Source organism: Betta splendens, chromosome 4 (genome assembly GCF_900634795.4).
Source record: "Betta splendens chromosome 4, fBetSpl5.4, whole genome shotgun sequence".
NCBI lineage: Eukaryota > Metazoa > Chordata > Actinopteri > Anabantiformes > Osphronemidae > Betta > Betta splendens.
The window spans coordinates 5,934,998-5,960,917 of record NC_040884.2 but is presented as its reverse complement, the minus strand read 5'-3'; the positions used below and the strand labels follow the sequence as shown (position 1 = coordinate 5,960,917).

Genomic DNA, 25,920 nt, shown 5'->3' with positions numbered 1-25,920 from the left:
GGCAGTTTTAGCAGAATGGCTGCATAAAAATACATAATAATAGTTTTCTTTCCTACAGCATAAAGGTTCCATATATTGTAGACTGCATAAACATTATTACAAATCAGAATCTATAAGAAGAATGAGCCACAATGTTTTATATATTTGTGGTTATTGCCATGTCCCACGTCCTACGTTGTGGGAATGTGTATAAAGAAATGTATCATATCAATTTGGAAAAATATATGTATTTCTAATTAGAATAGACAAGTGTCATTATTATTAAGAAAAGCATTTTAAAATCTCCATGTAGTTTGTTGATGGGTGTCATATCCAATTTCCTATACTTTCCATAAACATCGGATATTTGATTGCTCCATTTGGTTTGATTCATCCCAGAGTTTGATATGATTCCCACACGAGTCTGCACAAACAGCTTTATTCTGAGTATTATCTGATTTACGTGAGATCAACACAGAGCGGTTTCAGGACTGAACATCTGACAGATTATTTACTGAAGCCTTTTTGCGAACAGCCGTTTGGCTGCAGCGCTTCCGCCACTCATTTCCGTTTAAGCCTTTATTACTGTGCACCTCGTAAATATACAGCGTGGTGGCGACTGCCCGCAGCCCATTAACACATATTGAATTATATTCAACATGAATATTGTGTCACGGGCAGAAAAATGGGGACTGTGGACTTTGGAGGGGCCGGCGTGCAGACTCCGCCGCGGCCATGGGAGGTCGCTGAAGAGGCGCTCCGGGTCCCAGCTGAATGGGATACCGCTGTGATCTGGCACGAAGGCGTGAGAGGAACGCAGCGCACAAGTCCTGGGAAAGGCGTGCGCAGAAAGTACGGCGCTGTCGCCCGTTTCCATCGACGCTGCCCCGGGTCTCCGGGCCGCACGGCGGAGTCACACGGTTCGCGGTGCGTAATTACGCACGGGGAGCGACGGATCCTCGGTGTTGCTCGCAGTGAAAGCCCACGGACAAAGAACGGCAGGCGGGCTGGAGTACTACAAGTGACTTGAGAGGAGAGGAGTCCTGTTGGGAAACGGGGCGAAGCTGGACTCGGAAGTGATTAGTCTCTTCTTCTTGTGAGAAATGTAACTCACGTCCTGGAAAAGAAAAGAAGCCGAAGGACGAGCGCGGACAGAAACAAAAGGCTGAAAGAGTTACCGAGTGGAATAATTCCCCCGAAACAGCATCCAGATCCGCGGAGCATGGGGTAAGTTGGAGATCTGCCTGTTCGCCCATCATTCTGTTGCCTGGAATCCATTTGTTCCAGGGGAATTGTGTAAAAAGTGAACTTTGCGGGGACAGGAGCGTGATTGAACCGCGGGCGGTAAAACGGCGCAAACGGTTTTTTTGGGGCAGAATCGGGACACGAGCGACACTGCGCTGCTTTATTCTCTGTCAGAATACGGAGAAGCGCTGATCTTGACTTCGTATCACAGGAAGGTCGATGTTGACGGACCTACAATGAACCGATACATGGTGGATATTTAGTGGTGCGATAAGCACACAACCACAAGTCACTGGTTCATCCTGTATTGTGATCCCCAGTTCTCTCCACCCACACACACACACACACACACACACACACACACACACACACACACACACACACACACACACACACACGCGTGGGTTTGCCTTGAAAAGCTCCCGTGCTCAGACTCATTGACTTTGGGTTTAACCACCCATGCAAAACTCCAGATTGGTTCAGACACACCTGATCCCTCCTCACACCAGCACAGGCCTTCACTGCCATCGCTCTCTCTCCTGTAGTGGAATTTGGTTAATCTGACTTGACGCTAAGAGCAGAAGATGCCGCGCAAGGTCTCATCTTCGATAAGAAGTGGCAGTAAATAGATGTGACAACCCAAATCAGCCACTGGGTCCACCATTCATCCCTCAGATGTCAATAAGGTCAGGATCAGCTGCTTCAGGGACACACACAAATGAGAAATAATGATGCCTTTAACTAGTTCTTCAAAACCTGTGAAGCCAGAGAATGTTAGTGAGGAAAAATACACCATCCCTCCTCTTACTCCTGAAGTCCTTTAAGTGACTTTACACAGTTTTTGCCATCGGCACCTCACTCTCAGTATCACATTATATTTAGCAACTTTTATGTTTAAAGCATTTGAGCGGCTGACAGAGCCACAAGTAGCTGTGCTCAGTGTGATGCGCTAGTCCAGTCTGATGTGGTCATGTGGTATTTTCTCATTTGAAGAGGACGCCCAGATTGCATCATCATCAAAATGAGCTCACAGCTACTCGTGGATACGCTGAGGGGGATTTGAATCCAGTTGTTTTCCACTTCAGCCACTAAATTTAAATAATTCATTTTATTTGCATTTGGAGCGGTTGCTCTCTCCCTCGCAGCAGCGCAGCGCCGTTCGTTGTACAACCTGCAGATTTGTGCGCGTGTCTCACTGCAACCGCGTGTGGTTTTCTTTCAAGTCGACCTTTGTGCGCAGCGTCTGTGTAACTTTGATTGTCTTTCCTCTCGTCCTGCTGCAGAGGAGGTGCCGGCGAGCTGTAAAATGTACCCGCTACACCGAGACAGGTACAAACCAAGCATCTCTGTGCCGTGGCCTTGCATAGCAGGGATGGGTGAGATTGCAAGTGGAGGATGTGATCTCATCTCAGACGGTGCTGAGCATCAGATCACTAGTATCGCTCTGCATTAATGCGTGTGGTTGGTTCTCTTCTGCTCAAACATCAGGATGTGCAGCGTTGAGACATTGGGAGTCAATCCACCCATCGCTTCTTCATTAAACATTTATTTGGTTCAGATTAAAATTCACCCCCATAGTGTTTATCCATCCTCGTGTGTGTGTGTGTGTGTGTGTGTGTGTGTGTGTGTGTGTGTGTGTGTGTGTGTGTGTGTGTGTGTGTGTGTGTGTGTGTGTGTGTGTGTGTGTGTGTGTGTGTGTGTGTGTGGTTAACAGAGCAAAGGTTCCATGCTTGTCATGTTGTTGTCGACATCATCTCCTCCTCCCTGTCGTCTCCTCGCGTTCCTTTCATCGACTCGTCCTCCTGTCAGTTGCTCCTCCGCCGTCGCCTGACTGTCGTTGCCCCCGGGTCGTCCTCCGCTCGCTGCCTTTTGCATCTCAACCGTCCCACACTACGGCCTGAGACGCCGAGGGGTCCCCTGCGCCGTGACACCACCCTGCGAGCTGCACGTTACCGGAGTCTGCGTGAGATAAGACGCGTCGGCTCTGCAGTTTCTTATCAGACACAGTTTGGTTTGGAAGGAGCTATAAATCATCTGTGGTGTGGAAATAGTAGAAGGATGCAGACAGATGCTGCTGATGAGCTCTTCTCCAGAACCTCACAGCTTTAGACCGTTAAACCTTCTGACTGCTGGCGTATTTAGGCATTTAGCCTCTGTGGCGGCGTCAACAGTCAATAACACCTGTCAGTTCACTGGCTCATGAGTCGAGAGGCAGCGGGTGTGAAACTGGCTGCAGTGGAAGTGGCCTCGCTTAATGTAAATTGCTAACGGAGGGAGTAAATGTCCCTTTTAACCCCAGGGTTTGTTGCTGAACTCCTTTAAAACATCAAAATGCATTTTCCTCTGCTCCACAGATGACGGCTAAACTTTAGTTTCCTCTAATCTGCAGCAAAATGCGGTGAAGCCAGTTGAGTGTGAGTTCTCCCCGTGGCAGAGGAGAGGCCAGCTGCTCCGTGGGGAGAGGAGCTCCTTAATTGCTGCTTTGGAGGCATCTGCATGAATAAACAGTCGTGTCTCTTTATGTTCGGGGCCGTTTCTCTCTGTTTTACCGGCGTGGGAGCGGACACAGCAGCAATGGATCAGCTCTCCCTCACTTTCATATCAGCGATACAGTGGTTGTAGTTACGCTGCCACAGGAGTCGACCTTCACATGACACAGTAACAGCGTGTGTGTTTCATAATCACAGAACCAAGGTGGAGAGAGAACGTCGCGGCCCCAGAGTTTCCCTCACTTTGTGCCAGGAAACTGAGCCGCTGGGTTGCGGATACGTGAGCTGCTGGGCGGCCGCGTCCCGCTATTTCAGTATGCAGTCGTAGCGTGTCATGTTGCCGGACGGGGCCAGAGACTCTCGCTGGCCCCAGGTCAGAGGGGGCCGGTCCTCGAAGGGGAACAAAGCAAAAAGCTTTTCCTGTCCCTGTGACGGCTCCAGTCCCGAGGGCTCCCACTCCTGCTGCGCGGCGTCTTAATGCACGCGTGGTGAAAAGCGCTGCTCGCCTCATGCACTCAGCTGACTCTCATTAAGGCTGAAGGTAATTCCTCTCAGATGCCTCCGGAAACCAGGGCAAACGCTCGCATGGGGCCTCACTTCTTATCCACACAGACACCTACAGACCCTAATGCAGGTGAAGGCACCAGGCCACAGTCCTACCAGTTTCAGGAATCTAAATCAGAATGCATGACTTGTACAACAGCCACCACACCCCTGCATCAGAGGGCCACAGATGCTTCTGGGCCCCGACGTGACTCAGCGAAGCCGCAGCAGCGTTGTTTTCACTTCTTTTTATCGAAAGGGAAGTAAAAGTCCCGGAAACGTGGACGTCTGCAGCTCTCGCGCTGCTGTGACAGCTCCGCTGTTCGTAGGGTCACTGCTCACGCCTTCATGTCCACTTTGATGCTCCGGTTCCGGTCCACCTGCCCTCGGTTGGACCGAATGGAACCTCAGCCGCGCTCCTCCTCCCGGGCTGTTCACGGGCCGCTCCGCTGTTGGACGGGAGGGTCCGGCTTGCGTCTCGCGGATCCCAGACGGTTCAGGAGCGTGGACCAGAAAGTGGTGACAGCTCAAACCATGAGGTGTGAGAACGGCGCCCACGTTTTATGGCCGATCACTTACTTTTGCGCCTTGTGATCAGATAAGCGTGACCCACTGAGGCGCGGGGAAGCAGGACGTGCATTAGTCGCGTCTCTCTTTGTTTGGGCCTCTTACAAATCCACAAGTCTCATAACTCTGACCGTGTTATTCCGCTGTCGCTTCGCATACGACCGCTCCCTCGTCTCGTCAGATCCATTTGAAATTTAATTTATGCATTTTGCATGTCTGAAATGCTGAAAGCCATGAATACAAACTCCCAGCTATTCCTCGATCAAATGAATGTACCAGCATCGTGTCAAACAGAGTTGGAGGACGCCGTCTCTCTTCACCATCTAAAACACTGTGACCAGGTCACTTTGATTGTAGGAAAGTCTTCATTCCGGCCAGTATTCGTTCTGCTCATTCACACGTGCTCTGCCTCAAACCCAATGGAACTAACTATTAGGAATAATAACAAACGCCGACCGTCCGTGCTCGGAGCTTGTGGAGCTGCAGATTGAGGCTAATAATGACGTCTCCATTCACTTTCACCCGGCGTGTGTCTTTCCTGCGTAGACGTACGAGGAAATTGACAGTTATCAAAGATGCCCGTGCAGTGAATTTGGAGCTGAGCGTGACGGAGGAAGTCGAGTGAAGCCCGCCTGTTCTCCGGCTGGTCCCTGTCTCCTCCTGATGCCGGGGTTCCAGCTTGCTCATAAAGTCCCTCTGTTTATGGCCTTTGCTTCGGGCTGCAGCCAAATGCCATGGTAGTGTTTTCCTGCCCCTTGGAGGACTCATTTGGTCCTTGTGCATGAATGTGAAGCGGACAGAGTGCACGCTCAGCACCAACCCTTCCAGCAGACAGTCTGTGGGTTTGGCTCAGCCAAATCTCCCATTTGACCAGATCTCTCATCGCCTGTGTACGCCCATGTCCTCCACAATCATCTGAATGCTCTGTGGCAATTCATCTTTCATGAGGGCTGAGTGCCGCCTCTCCTCTCGCCGGTGTCACCGCGGTGCCTTTATTGTGGGTTGTAGAGGTGCTTGGTGGATTAAAGAGGAGCTTCAGCTCAAGCTCAGCCCCTTCACCCTCGCTTCCTCCCGGCGACGGCAGGAGATCTGCTCAAGGTTCCCTTTAAGAAGTTCTCTTTGAAGGGGGGGGGGTGTTGCTTTTGGCGCCGCATCAGACTCGTCACACGATCCGGTGGCGACAGCCCCCCGCGGCTCCGCAGTCACGTGCAGAGTGTGAAATATCCCCAGAACGACGCGGGAGCCGCCCCCCCATCGAGGCCCGGCCCACGCTGCAGGATTCAGGCCCGTTCCCCCTGTCGGGGCTCAAATCCCACCTGTGCCTCCTTCACAGGTCCTCCTGTCTGTCTGTTTTCTGCCTCCTCCACTCTGAATGTAGATTTAAAAAAGAAGAAAAAAACTCCCAAGGTGACTGAGCTGTTCACGAATGCAAAAAGCTGCTTTGTAGTCAGCTGACGTGAAAACCGGCTCTTAACCTCGTCTCAGGTAACGCATTGAGTTTTTCACTTCCCAAGAAAAAATTACAGAAATGAGCTGAAATGAAAATCTCTGTGCTTTGAGCTGTTTGCTGTCATTTAAGGTCTGTTTCTGACTGCATTGCTGTGAAGCACTATTTTTCTGATTAATGTAAAACTCATTAATCAGTAATATGGAGTTTCTCATTTGAAAGAGGAGCAGGAGGCATCTGTGATTGGACCCTGATTCCTTACTGTGCATTCAAGCAGCCCTTTGATCAGAACAAAACACAGTGGGATATTTTGCATGGGTTGTTATTGCTTTTGTTATTTTTTTAATAGTACAGTTAATCTGTTTGTTTGGCAGTTTCTGAGAGACTGTTTCATTTTTAATGATCCAGAGTCAGCAGGTTTTATCAGAGACCCGGTTCAGCTAGAGCCTCGTTTTCCCATAATGTTGTTTTATCATCTCAGACCTTCACCAGAACATTTTCCAGTCTGTCCGTAGGATTCCAACTTCGCTCACTTCGTTTTCCTGCCGCCCTAGAAATGCTTTGATACGCTCCCGTCTAATAGTCGGGGCGGAGACGGACGACCTTCAGGTGCTATGAGAAAAACACCTGGAAATGGAAAATGAAATGTTGACCCCTGGTCTCATATTTGTGTTTTATTGAAAGACCCAAATGGTTTCAGTCCACAGCAGCAATAAAGGTGCATTTTACAGGAAATTCTATCGGTAATCGGATCGGATTCAAGCCCAGCGTTTTACTCAGCAGATTCAGAGCTGGTGGCTGGAGGCCAGGCCTCCGAAGCAGATCGGACTCCAGAGACCAGAGCCGCATCCGTTGGCCTGTCTGCGCTTAGATTGGTGCAACAGAAGCACTTTGATATAGATCAGATGAAGACAGTGGTTTGGGTCAGAGGTCACTGTTAATTTATACAGTAATAAACCAGAGCGCATGAGCTCGTCTGTTGGCATTTTAGCTTTGCGAAACCGTTTATTAATTTATTCACATCCTGCCCACTCACTTATAAGGTGCAGAATATTTCTCCAAACAATATTTGATGTTCAGTTATGTATAAATTTCATTTCTAGTAGACTGGCGCCCACTTAGAGCATAAGTAGGACTCCGTGAGACGCGCTCGCTGAGCATCTGAGCAGATACCAGTTTACACCTCACAAAACACCGTATTTCTGACCCATTTAATTACTGAGCTGTAATCTGCAGCTGTTCCTGCTGCACTCACACGTGGATGAGTAGCAGTGAGTGTGGATGGAGAAGAGATGGGTGGAAAATGTATGTATGTACGTACGTACGTACGTACGTATGACCAGGAACAGATTAAAAATGACTGATCCACATCACATCTCACTGGATTTTAAGAGCTTTGGCTTCGAGCAGGAAAGGACTGTACGTTCACTCAATCAGTTGCTTTCACGGTACTTGATTACATCAGTTATGCCACATCCAGGTAATATTGTGTTAAAAATATATATATTTAACTATTACTGATGCACAACAAAAATAATTAGTACCTAAATAATTTTATATTAATAATAATAATAATATTGGGATTCATCAGTAAATTTGAAACTGGTGTAATTCCAAGGCCATGTTATGTACAGTTTGTACATCCGTGTAATGTAAATGAAAAAATATATGAGATTTGACAGATTTAAAGGATCAAAGCCTGTAGGTTTGCAGTCCAGGTAGAAGACCTGACGGGTGGAGGAGAAGCAGGAGGACGCCTGCATGCAAATGGGCTCCAGTAGCCGCTGAGTAACACACTGTGGGTTTAAAATGCCTGAGAAGCTGTGGGATGAGTTTCACTTAAACATTAAACAGATAATTATCAACACATTCTCATTAGTGATGAGGTATAACACAGTAAAATGCACAAGGTTAATGTATGATGAGCTAAAACAGAAAGCAGGATCCTTAAAACAACAGCTAACGAGACCCCGCTGCTGCTGAGGGCCAGCGATTCCGTCCCCACGTCCCAAACCTGCAGCTCGTGTGTCTGCGGCTCAGCCTCATCTCGCGCCTCTAAACCGGATCTGGCTCTGCCTCGGTCCGGCCCGCGAAGTGGCAGCGCAGCGTCTGCTCTGCCTCACCTCCGGAGGAATTTAATCCAGTTTTAATCTGCTCATATGATCAAACCTCGACAGGATGCATCCTGTCTGAGCTGATTAGTGTGACAGTGGTTGGAATGAGCGACGGCCGGGAGCCGAGGAGCAGCTGGGAACTGAGGCAGCATTGCTTTGATGATAATTCTCATATTTGAATTGTACTTCATTGGGTGTATTTGTTATCAGCTCCCTGACAGGGCTGTGCATTCGTGGACATGTGGCCTGTTAGTGTGTCATTTAGCAGTGATTGCTTTGCATCTCTCTACCTGCTGCCAATCTGGACCTGGGTGATATCTGAAGCAGCTTCATGCCTGCTATTGTCCTTTGTCAGTTCTAGGTGCGGGAATCTCTGAAACCATAACTGCTATTGTTTGCATGCAAATCTACAGTAATTCCCACCGATCCAAGCAGGAACGGTGCTCCATGCGTTCAGCGTTGACCTATATAAGTTATTTCTCTTACTTACTCCTCCCAGCGCACATTACCCTCGTTAATGTCGGGATATAATTGACTTGAGATGTGAGCGGCTCATTACGTACACTGACATTATACAAACCCTATTAGCTGTCTAATGTTGCGTGAACTCGCCAAAGTGCCCGCGTGGACGCTCATTGTCCTGAGTCTGGGTGCAGCGGCGCTCCCCACAGCGCGCGAGGAGCCCTGTTAATTGGATCGCCAGCGGTTCACACGTCTGCAGCTGCGTTTGTACCGATGGGTCCGTAATAGAGTATGATGGACCTCAGAGCCACTAAAGTCTGCTCTCACACAGAAATTAAATGATCATGATGGCATTGTGTTTATATAGGAAAAATAAAAGCACCAAAGCTGAATCACTGTTCCATTTGTACTAAACCTATTGCAATCAATTAGATCATACAGAATAACAACATTCAAAGCATCTGATTCTGATTTCAAATCTTAAAGCAATAGGATAGACATTTTTTTTATTCAAGCTGAGTTTTTTACTCGACACATCCAGATTCTGTTGCACCCCTTGTGTTTATGGGCTGAGTGGCAGATGCCACTTGTTTAACTAAAATCACAACCAGCTTCACTGATGGCTCATGCTGGAGCTCAGCTTGTGATTGCAGCGCGGAGCACGAACCCTTCACGTCCGTGTGTAATAAGCTTAATGCACTTTGCTTTAGACTTGAGAATTGAAACTGTCTTCCGAAGCGGGTTCATCTTTATATTCATATATTTTCCTCCCTGAGGTAAATTCTTCCTCAGACGGAGCGGCTCAGCGAGCGGCGTCACGTGCAGACGGATTTACGGGCGCGTTCTCGACCTCAGGCTCACCTGACTGCGTGATGAGTGATGAACCGAGAGGCCCGATCAAAGCAGCGGCTGTCATAGTTAAATGTGTGCATGATTGAGGGTCAGGCTTTATTTGTCCTCACATCTATTTTCTAGATCTTTTTTAGTCACAGTTCAACATCTGGTCTTAAATTTGAGGATGGAAGTTGCTGATTAGTGAATGAGACATATCTGTACTTTTGTACTTAATCGCTGGTTAATGAAATTTTTTTTAACTTTAAAGTTAACATATTCTCTTTTTTTGCCTTTTCAAAGGGAGCAGCCCATCTTCAGCGCCAAAGCCCATGTCTTCCAGATCGACCCGGCCACCAAGCGCAACTGGCTGCCGGCCAGCAAACACGCCGTCGCCGTGTCCTTCTTCTACGACGCCAGCCGCAATGTGTACCGCATCATCAGCGTGGGCGGGACCAAGGTCGCGGCACACGCACGGACACACACACGGGCTCCGTTTAATCCTTACAACACTGATCAAGCTGCTGGTTATGGCGGCAGAGGGCCAGTCTCCGCACTGTAGTCTAGCAAAGATATAAGAAAACACACAATTCACGAGTCAAATATTTATAACAACCCCATATTTTCGTGCTGCGGCGGCGCTAAAGCACCTGGGAGTCCCGACAGCAACATTAGCAGCAGAATGAAATGCAGGGAAAACATAGCGCCGTTAGTGTTGATAGCACACTGTGCCAAGTTATCGCCCTGAGACCGGAGGCTCTTGGAGAGGAGACCAAAGAAATCCACACTTGGCATCGAACCCACCTGCTCGCGCTGCTCCGTCGCGGACGCTGCAGATCGCCGCGCACCACAACACGCCACACCGCTCGCTCGCTCGCTCTCTCTCTGTCTTTCTGGCAGTCACACAGTATTTTTTTGTCTTTATATGCTGAGGATTCTCCAGTTGACCGACATAATGCTTACTTCACTGGAAGAAGCACAGCTGCAAAGGCTTCAGATATAAGACTATAAAGTCTAAATGCGTCCCTGTCATTAATATCCTGTATTCCTGTGCCAGGTCATGCTGGTTATTGCGGTGCCCACTTCTCCGATTGCCATCATTTGCTCACTTCTTCAATGCCCCCTCATGTCCCCGAATTCAGGCTATCATCAACAGCACCATCACCCCCAACATGACCTTCACCAAAACCTCCCAGAAGTTCGGCCAGTGGGCGGACAGCCGGGCCAACACTGTCTACGGCCTGGGCTTCTCCACAGAGCAGCAGCTGCAGCAGGTGAGCCGCGAACCGAATGAAAACGAAGGGAGAGACTCAACGTGTGTGTTTCTCAAGGCCGCGGGTCTTTTTCCATCTGCAGTTTGCGGATCAGTTTAAAGAGGTGAAGGAGGCAGCGCGTCTGGCCAGAGAGAAGTCCCAGGAGCGGTTTGAACTGGCTCACCCTGCGCTCAGCATCGCAGCGCCACAGGTATCAGTATTTGTGCTGATCACAGCGTTTCCTGGATGTGGAAGCATTTTATACTCAGATTAACTCAAAGGATCTTGAATCATGAAGAGGTTTTATGTAAATAATAACACTGTAATATTATGCATTGGTTTTGTATTAGGGAGTGAAGTGAGCTATCATCTGCTGTGTGTCATTCCACTGATTTAAAATTGCGCTTATGTCTGAATCTAGACTTGATGTGAAGGATTGCGGCAGTTGAACTTGTGACCTTGAAGCGAACTTGATGGTCACTGCAGCTGAACCCAGAGCGGAGCAGATGCATTACAGCGAACTCACTGACTTGGTTTCTATTTTAAACCCCCACATCTGTCTGCTCTATTATTCCCTCATTGGTTAACTCCATTAAAAGATTTCATGCATGACAAATGGAGATGGGAGGCAGAAAGAGATGCTGAGGATGGAGGTGTTTGGAGCGGCAGCGATGGCCAGGACTCAGCCAAAGAAGAATGAGGTATCGGAAGAATAGGGAGGAAAGAGGGGAGGTGGACGTGAGGGCGAGAGGCTGAATCATTTATAACAGAGGGGAAAGTGGCTCCCGCTGTTGAAAGGACAATGGCCAGCTTTCATCCTGCCACCGGCTGAGATTTCTTGGTGGACTCGATAACTCGCAGGTTGAGTTGGAGAAAGTTTGCCCGCGATGGAAACTTTTTGTACTTGAGCTTTTCTGCCTCATAAAAGATGCTCTGTGCTGCCAGCAGCCAGTCAGACACTGATGTCTACCAGGGCCTTCTCTGACTGCTGCAGCATCAACAATGGCCTCAGTCTGATTCAGTTTTTGAATGATGCTACATCTTCATGTAAACTTGGTTTGGTTGTTCTGCTCGTTATGAGCATTAAGGCTGTTTAATGGCTTTACACATTTATAGGTTTGGGTTTATAGTCAAGTTTCTTAAGCCAACTGATATGAGTCTGTGCTGCACAGAAACAAAGCTGAAACAGGGAGGTCAAAGGTCAGAAAGGCAGCAAAGCAGCTCCCGCTGCGGTTCTGAGCTTTTGGGATGTTCTGTCCAAGACAGTGCGCCTAGATTCACACGTCTTGTGTTGTTGACACTGCAATTGTTTGCGAGTTGAAATGTGTGTAATGAGGTTTTTGCCTCTGCGTGTACCTACTTGTACAGCAGGTCCAGAACGCAGCATTGGTGGAAGAGGACAAAGTTTCATTTAAAATGTTGTTTTAGCAAAATCTACTTAAAGCCGACCATGATCACAGGCTGTTACTGGATTATTATTATTATTGTTAGTGAGAAATAAGCATCAATAGGCTTTTACACATAGTTCAGTACTTGAGTTAGAAATGGTTTTAGCGGTGACGCACAAGCAAGGACGCTGTCAGTGTGCTATAATAAATGACTTCCAGGGCTAAAAATGTGTGTAGGAATATTAACGCAGGCTTATTATCACTCGATTAATTATGTTAGCACAGAAAACAAAGACATTCCCAAGAGACCCTACACTTGAAATGGTGAGGTAGTTATATTTCACCAAGGAGGCAAGACAAAAAGTTTCTCAAATAATAAATTTCACAGGCATGAAATGGTTAAGTCGGTGCACTTTCAGTGCAATATCCAGCACTGAGAGGTCAGACTTCAAGGGCAGCAACAGACCAGAAGATGCACAGGTTGCATCCGGTTACCACGGCAACCAGGGCCTTTTAGAGCAAAGCTGTGCAGGAAAACAAATCACACACACACACACACACACACACACACACACACACACACACACACACAGCACGTCGACACATGGCCGTGCATACATGCATGTTAATTGATTAGTCAGCACACACAGATGTACTTACTCACGCACACAACACCTGCCGGAAGGAGCTCCAAGGTCAGAGCAGCTCGTTCCGAGGTGGCCGTCAGACAGCAGTCATTGATTATGTGTCGGGCAGTAAACACAGAGGTGTTGTTGTGGCCGTTATCACATCTTCTGAGTCACTGCTGACTGTTGTAAACACTCTGGTAGCGACTGTCCTAACCTCTGTGATAAAGGAATGAGCTGTTCTGGAGTGGAGGTCTATGATGGGAAGTATTAATGAAGCTATTAATCAAACTATTAATGAGGCTTTTATTGCACGTTCTGCTGCTTTCTACAAACATAGTGTTCGATAAAACAACAATGTTTTTACCGTAGGCTGAAGGAAGAGTCCAATTATACCAACCCATTATGAGAAACTGTAAATCAACATGTGTGTAACAGCGGAGGAGCTGCAGTGGTGTGGGGAAGGTGAGCGTCTCCTCCGGTCAGCCAGTGTGTGCGCTGCTGCAGAGCTGCATCTCTGCAGCCTCGGGCTCCACACAGCACATCCTCCGTTATGTGCACAGCAGCGGGGGCTCTGCAGGCAGTAAAGCCCGAGTGTTCAGACTTATTTACACAGCTCACAGATAAGATGGAGGAGGGGACGGTGGAGTCGGCGAGATGGAGATAAGCGCGGCATTACAGCGAGAACTGTCAAACTGACAAAAGCAAACAGATTAGAAATGGATTTATGCGCGAAACAAACAAAAGCGTCGCCCATGTATCGTGGGATGAGTTATTGGTCACAGTGGGGAAATGAAAGCACTCAAACCTTAATTATCTACTTATTTTAATATGAAGAACGGTAAACTTACAGATGAACTCAGCCGCCTGCTTAAGAATGGGTGCGATTGAGTTTATTATGGTAGAGATGTACTGAAGTGCAAGGATCTTATGTTTATAAATGAGCCCAAACGTTAGAACCAGAATCCTAATCAGATGCGACACTAAGACACCATCACCCCAATAAAAAGCATAGTGTAGAATTATCAGTTGTCTTGCAACTACAACTTAAAAAAAAACAGCGCAATTCTAAATGAAGTGTTGAAATAGATTAAATTACTGCACAGAAAGCAAAGAACATTTCCAGCATCATGAGGGTTCGTGTCATTGATGGTGTTTGAACTGACGGTAAAACCTAAACCACAGAGACGCGTCAGAGGGTGAGTCCAGTGAGCAGGACCTGCCTGTCATTCACACCCACTGAACTCAGCTGCTCTTCCTGCATCACGCGCTGTGGAAACACCAGCCATCAGTGTCTGAAAGCGTAGACGCGGCGTTTGTGCAGCGCTGATGCTTCCACAGGCACCTGAGCGCGTGCAGCGCCTCGCCTGCACGGACGCATGAATAAGTCAACGCCGCCGGCTCGCTGGAACCCGGAGAGTAGAAGCAGGAGCAGGAGAGTAAATGGACTGAAGCCTGGATAAATAAGTAAACGGCGCAGATGTAGTTGAGATGAACAGTGGAGCAGAGACGTGGTGATGAAAGCGCTCTGAAAGCGAAGGCGCTCCGTGTTTAAAGACTGTGGATGTGTGGGCAGATCATGTGTGTTGTTTTAATTATCTGACTCTGTACTAACGTGAAGGATGTGTTCAATCACAGTCTTCCTCTGGTTGCTAAGCGCCTGGAGCTGGTGTGTTTCGCAGGGACCCCTCATCGGCCGGTCGGCCGGTGTGGGTGGGTGGGACTCGGACCGCTTCTTTCCCACCCGCTGCTCCTGTTGGTGAAACTAAGACGGCTGTGTTGAAGTCATGCTGCTAATCCCTGTCTTTCTCTCTGTCTCGCCGCCTTCCCGACGCTCCGCGGGGCCACGTCCGTCCCTCAGCTCTCCCAGGTGCGTGCTCGCACACTCTCCACCCCACATTCGACAAGACAATGCAGACGCGGAGCGGCCCCGTTCGTCTGAGGGGCTGCAGTGTTTGCGCCGACCGGCTCAATAATTCATCCAGGCTCACTTTAGAACAACTTCACTTTGGAACAGCTGCCGCTCGCTTTAGAGGAAGTTCTGAAACAGTGGTACAAAATGTGTCTTAATCTATTATATAATGCATTTATCCAGAGATCTGGCTCCGTGGTTTCTCTGCCTTTTCCTGAGCTTCCTTCATCACGTTGGAGCTGTGGTTCTACTATCAAATCCCCCCTGGAGCAGAGTTTGTCCTTTAAACGCGGGGAATCCGTGCAGGTCCTCGCGACTCAGGCTCATTAACGCCTGGTCGTTTGCAGGCGTCTGTCTCTGCCTTGTTTCTGCTCAGCTTGTTAGAGAACAACGCGCAGAGTTTGCAGTAAATGTGTAAATCCACTTATGATTTAAACATGATCCAGTGTTTGAATTATTCAAGTGTACATACAGCCGATCTGCTGGCTCTGGGGGGTCGCACTGTGTTTTCCCTGGCTTTGATCCTCCCTGCTGGACACGGGGCCTGTGTGCTTTATTTCCCATGCTCATAAGGACGGAGGGCTGCTGAGCGCTGGATGGTGGAGTCCTCAGGGGGATACAGCCAGACTCAGTCAAATTAATTATACAGGGTTTTTTACAGTAAGTGCAGGATTGTATTACTTCAGTGAAGCACTCTCTCGAGTCCAGGGTCAGGTTTCTGTACAGAAAGAAGATGTTAGAAAGTGACAGTGGCTTTGAAAAGCACCTGTGCTGATTCCCTCATCATTTGCTGGCAACAGGGAATGAAACTGGTTAGACTGGAGTCAACTAATCACAGTATCGAATATCACAGTCAAAGACACGGCAGGAAGATGAGTGCTTTCTTATTTTGTGTCATCAGTGAGAAGTTTTATTTTTTATTTAAAACATCCTTCTGAGGTAAGAACAGAAACAAGCAAAGGCAAAGCTGAGTAGCGTTGCTGATATCCTGGTTTATTAATGAAAAGAAATGGGAAGGAATATGAAGGCTTGACTCACAGCTCTCCTAGCAACCACGTCCGCTCACAACCTCACGCACAGTGTTGCAACAAGCTGAACGTTGTTCCTTGTATCCAGATCCATCCGTTTCCTTAACTAAAGGTCAGATTGTGAGGCAACAACATCGGATTTGAAGCCTGAAGGCAACTCTAACGGGCACAAAGCAGCCGCCGGTGCTTTATTAATAGTCCTAATCTGTTTTTTAAGCCTGAAAGTTCATCCCTACAATAATGTCTCACTCTGTTACTGGGTGTGTAACTGCATCACCAAGGAGTCTGTTATTGAATCTTGGCAGATGAAAGCTGATCCCCTGACAGTGGAGCGAACTGCATCCGCTGAGGAAGCCCTTTTAATTTGAGTTAAAGCTGCGAGCAACTAGTGAATGAGCCTTAATTTGACTATTTGAAGATTATGTTGACACGAAAATAGGTTTTAGTGAAATATTAGAAGTGATGAGATAATTAAATCAGGCTGCGACTGTGGCGAGGTCCCGCTTGCAGCCTGGTGCCAAGCGTGTGCGTCATTCACCGGATGAACCCGTGGAACAAAGACCTGCACTCCACTCATTTCTGGTGGAGTCAGACCCCCGTCGGACTGACGGAGGAGCGCAGCTGGGCTCCGCACGCGGCTGCTCGCGCTGCGTGAGGCCTGTTCACTGGAGCCCAGATGGGACGTCTCAAGCGCTGACAGGTCGACTTTTGGTTCTGCAGCGTCTTTAATTGTTCGGGTATCAGGTCTGAAAATGGAGACGCTAACGAGTCTGACAGCGGCTCAAACCAGAGCCGAGGAGCCAAAATCTCATTAATTGAACACTGGAACATGTACAATCAGTGATGTTTGGCTGTGGGTGTTTTGTCCTATTAAGGAATTAGATGTAACTTGGAAAAAACAACTATATTGATAAATTATATATTAATAAAATAAATATAAATAAATATATAATAAATATAAATTATTATTGGAGAAATGTCGTCTTGTGTTCGGAGAATAGAGTGTGGTTCCTGTAGACACTTTTCTCCTTTCTCCATTTTTGGATATTTTTGATAATCAGCTAATCTTTGCTGACACCTCCTCCATCACTTTGCAGACTTCCCAGCCCCTCGCCGCTGTCGCTGACAACGTCCGACCAACACGTGCAATTAAACCTGTCCAGATGGTTTAAAAGTGGCTCCTCCCTGACTCACGTCCGGTCCCTGTTCCCCCGTGTTGTCTCTCCAGGAGATGTCGGAGGAGCGTCACTCGCCTCCGCTGCTGACGGTTAACGGGCCGGGCGAGGAGAAGCTGTTCCGCAGCAAGAGCGCTGAAGTGGAGCTGACGGTGGAGAAGGAGCGGGTCAAGAAGATGCTGTCTGAAGGGTAACGGCCACCACCGTTTTTAATCCTTCAGCAGAGAAAGTAATAGGATAGACTGTGCAGTAGGTTTATTACAGGGAGAGCGTATCCTCAGAAGCCCCAGCGTGTTTGGCTTGAAGCAGCTATACAGCAAAACAATAAAAACAATGATCCATAAAACCCCAAACGCAGACAAGCACATAAAATATACATTACAATGAAATAAGAGGCAGCAGCAGATGCGCCTGTTTGTGTAATTACAGCGAATGTTGTAATTCAGCGTCGGATCCTCATCGTGGCCACATGAACAGATGTAAATGCCCGAATCAATTCAGACTAATGACTCGAAGTGCTAAATATCTTTCAAGAGAAACAATGATGCCGAGCCATTAGACTGAAAAGCATTTGAAATGGTGTTTACCTTTCGCGGGGCTTCACCAAACCTCCATGTGGTGGTGTTATTTAAAATGCTAATGCCGCGTCTCTCACCGCTGTTTTATTCCAGTGACCCCAAGTGATAGGTTTTGTAAATATCATTTAAATGTCAAAAAAAACAAAACACCAGCGTCCACAGAAGCGACTGGTTAAAGCTCTGGCTGATGTGGCCTTTCCACAGAAATTCACTGAAAACCACTGGCTGCGTTTAATAGATTGCTCACACGCGCGGGGAGACACGTGTGAGACGTTGAGGCTTGAGAGATCGTTTTGGATAGACGGCAGATGTTGACTCTAAAACCACTGTAACTCCAGACTTAATAATATTAAATGAGTAACGTTTTTCAGTGCTTGTGTTTTCGTCCAGTACCAGGAACGGCTGCTACTCATTCGGGGTAATTGCTGGACTCAGAGTTGGGACTAAAAGTCAGGAGAAACAAATTGTGTCCTTAAGAGCAGTGAGTGAGTGAATGCTCTGCTCAGCCCCATTAGACGCTGCTGCCTCCTCTCCTGTTTTTATTATAAAGCCTCGCGGAATAGCTGCGCCGGCTGCAGGAGTGAGTCACACTGAAAACATTTTCCAACCGAGCACAAAGTGCAGAGAAACTATGCAACAGGTGGACACTCCCTGGTTCTGCAGAGCGAGTGAGCCGCGTTTGGAGAACGTAGAACAACGAACCCGGCGTCCTCGCACTTGATGCTCTTTTTATTGTCTCTATAATTTTGGACAACCATTAATGAGCTTATAGTTCTGCCAGTATTGATCCCTCAACCTTCCCTCTGACACCAGGAAGCCGTTATCCCAGCGTTTTATGATTGTTATGAGCCTACGCTGGCTTTTTCCTCCTGTTGCTATGGTGAGTAGTTTTATGGTTGCCAAGGTATTAGTTTGGTCGTCATGGCGAAGTCTCGAATCCTTAACTCCGTCTTTTCATGTGAAAGCCCTTTTGCTTTATTAAATACCCCCACTGGATCCTGACCTTTATCTGAACGCCGCATCTCTTGTTCCCACGTTTTGATGAAGGTGAATGTTTTACACACACAAACTTTTTGTTCAGAAGTTAAAGGTCATGTTGTCTTTGTAAATGCACTGATAAACAGAATATATTAACTGATATATGCTGTACAAATAGTTATTTTAAAAACTGGGAGCTATATTTCTTTAAAGCCAAAGCTGTTTATGAAGGATTTGCATCAAAGTGGCCAAAAACCCGTTATCAGATCTTTGGGTTTGGACATTTTTTTGGTCTTATCTTCAGGTCCATGTGTGAGATAAACCTGGAGGCTGAGCTCTTCACTCTGCAGGACAGTAACGCCAAGCTGGTGGCAGCGCTCCAGGAAGCCAACAGCAGCGTGGAGATGTGGAAGAAACAGCTGGCTGAGTACCAAGAGGAGACCGACCGCCTCCGAGACCAGGTGAGCCTGTCCACGCAGCGGTTCGAGACGCGGGACTCCAGTCATTTCACTCTTTGAAGCAGCTATTATACGTGCGTCTGTCTCTGCTCAGGCCTCAGCGCTCCCGGACAACGCTCACCGTTCCTTTGATTGTGCTGAGTTTCCTCATGTGAGGCTTCCTGTCAATCACTTCATCCCCCAAAGAGCAAATTTGTCCTCCAGCAAATCTTTCAAAAGCACGTCTATCTCCTATGAAGCATTTTCTAACCTTCCTCTCTCTATTTAGGGCGTTTACATCAGCTGCACAGTAGCTTGAATATCCCACAGATCATTTATGAAAAATAAACCATTAGTTACTCATATACAGTGAAATGAGGCCTTTTAAACTGTATTAGTTTTTAGCAGCTTCCTGATTTCTCTGCCCTGTGTGACAGATCACAGATAATAAATGCATTTTTTCATTCAAACAACACTGGGTATCACATTAAATCCCCACAAGGCTTTGGTCTGATGCAAACTGCAGATGCATTTTTCATCCCGTCCCCTCCGTGAGATATTTCTGTTGACAGGCTCCCGTGATAATCGCAAGGACCAGAATGCAAACATTTCATCTTAGGGAGAGAAAATTAAGCCCTTGGTTGAGCTTCACTGGGCGTCTTGGATGCGACAGAAGCCTGCGATGAAGCCACTATCGCCAGTGACGGAGGCCTGGCCTTTTATTTTTAGCCCTCGTAGCTGTTTAATGTGCGGCCGCGTGTCCAGGTGAAGGATCCCTCCCCAGTAACACACACACACACGCGCTGCAGCAAAGTCAACCAGGTGGCCAGAAGTAGAGCAGGCCTCCAGGGTTTGGCAGTGGGATGTTTAAGGGGGGAAGGGATATTTTTTATTATTTATTTATTTTTGGGATAGGACACCCCACGCTGCCCACCCCCCTCCCCTGTCCCAGTTAGAGGAAGAAGATAAATCACCGCAGGAGCAGAAGGAGAGAGGTTGGCTGGCATTTTCCCCCTCGTCGCGCTCGCTTCAACCGTGTTTGTGTTGATCTGCCGCAGAACGGCTCCGGGTTTATTTTCTGGGTTTCTGGGTTGACTCTGACCCCTGAAATGTTAGCAGCAGTTGCTGGTTGTTACTTGGGCAGCATCGCTTAAATTTATTTAGACGCTTTATTCAATTACCTAAAGGCCCCTAACAAGAAACAGCGGACTGTGGCAGATTTAAATAGGGTTTTAGTGTGTTTGGTGTTTGTAAATCAAGGAAGGACAGTAAAGGTAGGTATAGGTCTTAGACATTTATACAGTGTATTTACCTCCATGGGCTTTTTAGTGACCTGTCAGACTATTGAGTCTCAAACATAGAGTTGGAGGCGGCCCCAGTTTGGGGATTCTTCTCTCCGTGTACATTCGTGCGTGACGTGAAGGATGCATTGAGCCTCTGGGGACGCGAGCTGTCACGTGGAGTGGGCAGAAAGGGCCACGCGCCCCTTCAACCCGTGGCGCTTTCGTGAAACCTGGATGTCGTGCGAGATCCAAGCTGAGCGTCCGTGAAGAGCCGCTCAGTTTGGGAGCGTGACACGGAACGGAGGGGAGAGGATTCGCTCCCTCTGCCTCCACGCGTCCACAGTTCACACATTTAGTCGATGCTTTGTTTGTTTTTTTTGGCGGTTTCGCTCAAATGATTCAACTGTCAGTTGATGCTTATCAACAGCCAGTCATCAGCTTTCATCGCCAGCATTAGGTAATTGGGCTGCACTGGTGTGCACACATTATTTAAGTCAATTAATTAAAGCAAGGCGCACAGTATTTGAACTGTCAAAACATTTAATCAGATCTTATTACTGCTGCTGAAATGTCAGTAGAGCTAAGTGTTCCCGTGACATTCTTGGTGCTGTCAGCGTGAGCGATGGCTGGGCACTGTCGACTTTTCCATTAGCGCAAGGAGCACGGGGGGAGTGGGTCAGATGGGGGAAATATCTATTCTTCAAAAAATCACATTTGTCCAGCAATAAATGAAATCCGTGATGAGCGGTTCCAACGCTGCGTTGAGCAAAGCAGAGCGATGCGCGGCGGAAGCTGCTAATGACACTTTATCAGGAGACTTTTCAGCTGTGAAAATCCCTCACCAGCTGTACATAATATACTGTTTGTGTGTGTAGGTGGGTGAATCTCTGATCCTCTGCTGTTTTAAAATGTACGACATGTCCGTGTTATAAGCGTTTGTGTCATTGCGTTTGCACGTCGCCGCCGTTATATCCAAGCATTAATGCAAATTCTGCCTGTGTCTGCTGCGTTTTGGCTGGAGGTTCGAGGCCACGTGGCGTCATCTGGCCTTTATTACAGTAGGCTGATAAAATGTCAGAGCCTGCCTCCGTCTTCTTATCACGATGTGAATTGCTGGTGGTTCTTCCTTACCTCTAAGCGTGTTTGTCTGTCTGCGTGCTCCAGGTTGCGGAGCTGGAGGCCCAGCTGGGGCATCCTGCCGCCTGTCAGACCGGAGGAGACGAGCTGAAGCGGTCGCTGGAGGAGCTGGAGGCCCTGCTGAAAGCCAAAGATCAGGTGCGTCGGCCCGTTCAGTCACTGCGCTGCATCTGAAACTATAAAGGAAGGCGCGTGAGCAGAAGCGCCCGTCGGAGACACGCCAGGTTTGCTCAGACAAGCTGTTTCCTTTGAATAAAGAGAAGGGTTGATTGACAGCAGCTTGCCAGTGATCTCAAGCCTCGTTAACAGAACCACGTCTGTCCCCTCATTTAAATAAGCCCCACAAGCTTGTTGTGGCCCCAATTCCACAACAGAATTAATTCAAGGTGCATGAACGAACCCGAGCTGCTGTACTGGAGTCTCAGACTGTCTACTGCTGGATTGTGATGCAACACAAGTAACGGCTGCTCCGTACTCTGATGCTCTGGGGTGGAGGGTGTGTGGGTACAAGGGAGGCAGCGCCATGATGGTGTCAAATATCCCTGTTTTCAGGAAATACACAGTCTACAGAGCAAGAAAACAGATGTGGGCGAACTAGAGAAGGAGAGAGAGGAAGCCATGCAGAGACTCCAGGTGAGAGAACCGGTTCCTCCTGTATTATGCGTCACAATCTATGTTATCAGATAAAGTATTTTAGGGATTAAGGAACATTTGCATGTTGAACCAGTGGAAATTTTGCAGATAAGTCTGTTAGTTCTTGCTGCAGGTATTTAAAGTGCATATTGCACGTTAACAATCTCTGTAAACGACTATGTAGGAAGCATTGGTGCACTTGAGGTTTGGAGAGAGCAGTCAAGCCATTGGTTGTTTAACAAAAGAGAAAATATGCAACACAATACTTATATTACACTATATGAATACACGTATAAGCCTGCGACAGATGAGGGTTGAGAGAAACCTCAGCCTCCAGAAAACCTGAAGTGAATGAGGTGAACCAACACAGACTGAGCCTCAGCCAAAGTTAATCACATCCAACCTGGAGTAGGAGGAGCATTAATACTTACAGTAGTTTGGGTGTAAGAACACAGTGAAACGTCAAACAGTGAAATACTCGACCGTATTACTGTCTTTGTGTTACTAATGAATGCATTGTGAGAAAAAGCAGTTCTTTTTTGTTGATTTAATGTTTTATGGGAACATAAGTAAACAAACACCTACAATTTAAAGTTTCTGTGTTACACATACATCCTTGTTATTCTTCACCGTGTTTTCTGTATTTCTTCACATTCCCCGTCATGTTGCACATCGCTAGGAGGACTTTTACAGAATGCGGACCGGCTTTGTGCCGGTCCCTTCTGTTCTCCAAACCAGACAGCTCAACTAATGGAAAATCAAAGTATCGATATTGTTCCTAAAAAAGAGACGAAGCACCTGCAGCAGCGAATCGTTACAGGTGAACCGGGCACTTCAAGGAGAAAACCAATTGTGTGGAATTTCCATGTTAATGCAGGCGATTATGCCTGATGAATATTGCATATCCTTTATTAGGTCCTCCGTCATACTGAGTTGTGAATTGTCAGTATATTCATATGTGACCTTTGCCGTCCTTGTGTTCATTTCATAATCTATTAATCACTGCATCTTGCCCACAGGATAACCTCATGACACACAAATTGCACATTTGTAATATGAACTGTTTGAAGAACATCTCTGTAAACTGCAGTCAGCAGCTAGACAAGAAAACAGTACAGACCACGTGGAAGTTCATTGGTGCCACTGTCACATATGAGGGCACTGCATTAACAAGCCTTGTGTGTGTGTTTGTGTGTGTGCATCTGTCTGTGTGTGTTTGTGCATGGGTGCGTGCGTGCGTGCGTGTGTGTATAGGACCTGGAGAGGCGAAACACAGAGCTGGAGGAACGGGTTCAGAGCACTGAAAAAGTGCTGGCCTCCAATCAGGAGGAGCAGGAGCAGGCGGAGGTCGAGGTCAGACACATCATTGAGGTTCTGGACGTCAAAATCGGCGACCTGAGCAACCTGAGACAGAGCCTGGCAAAACTCATCGATAAATAGCCACAGCTGCAGTTGGGTTGCATCTCCACAGAGCTGGTCTCCTTCATTTGGCCTTGTTGGATGCTTTCAGTAATAGGGGCCTCAGAGAAATTGAAGCAGCATGAAGGAAAACAACGTACAGGCGTGGAACTTTATGGACCTCAGAATGCCATGTGCAGAATAAATTGGTACCGTGCATCATTAAAATAATGACTCAGCCTTTGAATTTAATTTTAATTATCATAAATTTGACAAATTGGCCACAGCGAGTTGCTTTTCCATGTTGCATCAGCTGCATGTCCGTTGTCGTGATTGGGCCCATAACAAACCAGTGTCCAGTGTAGAAAAATCTATAACAGCTGAGAGGAGGCAACAAGCTGGCGTTTTAATCATGGTCTCATTTATTTATGGTAATTCTGATGCCTCAAAATGAGTGAGGTGTGAATTTATTCCTAGCAGCGCCACACAAAGCTCCTTCAAACATTCATCTTTCATCAAGCTCGCCATTCCACTGAAGGCAGAGTCACTCGATGTTAGAGGATGTTCTACTTGTTAATTCTTTGTCCGTCTAACTTTATTTATTGCAGAGTGGAAAATCCACTTATACAGGTGTATCGCTGCTGAATAAAGAGGCAGGAGTAGACGTATAAACAAAAGCCGGCACTGAGTCTCAAGCCTCAAGCAATCAAACCAGTCTGGGCTCAGACAGCAGGAGTCGCGTCAGGGTTGATATAGTTCAAGGTATTGTTTCATGAACTATTGCATTTTATAGCCATTCTAGTAACATAATTTGGTTAAAAGAACATCTAAGTGACTATAAATTGTTCTTTCAGTGCAGATTGGCAGAACATCTTACACTGTGGCCCACATGTACGAGCCATGTATGAATTAAGCTTTTAGATTAATGTTTTTTATAACGGTACAAGTTAATCTCAGAAGTTATCTAATGACAAATTTTTGGTGTCTCAACGCTGTGGAGATGCATCCCATAGGAATCAGGTCAGGGTAAGGACACATGGAGGCAAAGTCAGCTGCCCCATCAGCAGACTGGACTGACCTCACACCAGCCAGAACGTCAGCTAACTCAGAGATGCACTCTGCAGAGCATCTCCACCATGCAGCCGTTTCTTTTTGCTTAAGTTTCACAAGGATTGCTTGTTTTCCCAACGTTGTTGTTCGCGGATAGATCATTCAGACAGGATGCTGCTGGCAGGCCTTTCTGTTCGCCTGCTACATCAACAGGTAGATCCGTATTTAAAGAAAACCACGTTGGCATGCTGACAAACGAGCTGATTTTCCACCCTGATGTTACTTAGTTGATCCTGAGGATTGAGCTCAATAATGTTTGTGCCAAGTTTTCTTTTGTTTGTTTACATTTGTCAGTGTTTGTAAAATGACCCACTTGTACTTTATGTACTTCCCTGTTTTGCAACACTACCATTTAGCATACTAGTAACACTAACCTTAGAGAGAGGCCGGCAGAGCTGCAGAGCATAAATCACTGGGAGCACTGCATGAGCTCTGCAGAAGCCTCGTACCTTTCCGAGCAATGTGAAGCTGTCTCTGTGTGTGTGTGTGTGTGTGTGCGCGCGCGCGTGCATTACTCCATAGTGTGCATCCTCAGACTGCTTGAGTTAAAAAGCACAACTGCAGTAGTTTTCGTAGATGTGGAAGTTAATTGACTTGTCTGCCAAACTTTGTACGTGAACATCTGATGCACACTATTGATCTGTGCTTCTAGGCCCCTGATGAGTTATTGATTTCCTCATATGACAGTAATATTGGTACAAGTAAGGGGCATTTCTTTGCGGCTGATCATGCAGTAACTGTCAGAGTCATAATACCTTGTCATAAGTTGATTTTAATAGGCCATAATGAATTGTTCTTGTAATAAACTACTACATAATGTGGTAGAATTATTGCAAATACCTTCACATCTAATAAGACTGATCATTTAGACCAGTTATTACTTTAACTGGCATTTCTGGCATCAGGTGCTACATGCAAGTATCACTAAATAAGCAATAACATTTTTAGCATAGATGCCTGTTTGTAGTAAATAAGAGTAATTTATAGGTAATGACACCTCCACAAAGCCTGTTCTCATCCATTTTAATAAAACATGTTTTTCTGCAACTCGTTTCTTCTCTTACAGCTTCACAGCAGCCTCAGTAATTACTCCACAGTATCACCAATACCCGACCTACATGACCATTTCATTTGAATAGCAAAATTTGCCAAAAACTGATGACAATCAGCTGGAGTCAAAAAGTTCAGTTTTTTCATGAATACTTTTACAGCCAGTATTAAGGTGGCTTTTTAAGAGAGACCATTCACATTTTTATAGAAGCTAACATTGATCATTCAATGTCACTAACGTGTTAAGACAGGAAGAC

General features: G+C 46.9%; 1 protein-coding gene across 3 annotated transcripts; it reads left to right on the top strand.

The window, feature by feature from the left end:
• Positions 1-739: 739 nt before the first annotated feature.
• Positions 740-25,660, top strand: homer3b (homer scaffold protein 3b). 3 transcript variants are annotated; one of them, XM_029145984.3, is made up of 11 exons: positions 740-1,206; positions 2,508-2,553; positions 9,981-10,137; positions 10,820-10,951; positions 11,034-11,141; positions 14,806-14,814; positions 17,113-17,249; positions 18,920-19,076; positions 21,500-21,610; positions 22,025-22,105; positions 23,360-25,660. In XM_029145984.3, exons 2-11 carry the CDS (start codon positions 2,531-2,533, stop codon positions 23,543-23,545), a joined length of 1,101 nt encoding a protein of 366 aa, XP_029001817.1. In that variant the 5' UTR covers positions 740-1,206; positions 2,508-2,530; the 3' UTR covers positions 23,546-25,660. The 3 variants fall into 3 exon arrangements, with proteins under 3 accessions (XP_029001817.1, XP_029001818.1, XP_055364197.1); XM_029145985.3 differs by lacking the exon at positions 14,806-14,814 and having other exon boundaries at positions 741-1,206; XM_055508222.1 differs by lacking the exons at positions 2,508-2,553; positions 14,806-14,814 and having other exon boundaries at positions 741-1,206.
• The last annotated feature ends 260 nt before the right edge of the window (positions 25,661-25,920 follow it).

Bases quoted from the DNA above. Each gene is read 5' to 3' on its own strand.
- homer3b (XM_029145984.3), top strand. From the start codon at position 2,531: ATGTACCCGCTACACCGAGACAG. The intron at 17,250-18,919 runs GTAACGGCCACC...TCTTATCTTCAG, and splicing joins AAGAAGATGCTGTCTGAAGG to GTCCATGTGTGAGATAAACC. The intron at 19,077-21,499 runs GTGAGCCTGTCC...TGCGTGCTCCAG, and splicing joins CCGACCGCCTCCGAGACCAG to GTTGCGGAGCTGGAGGCCCA.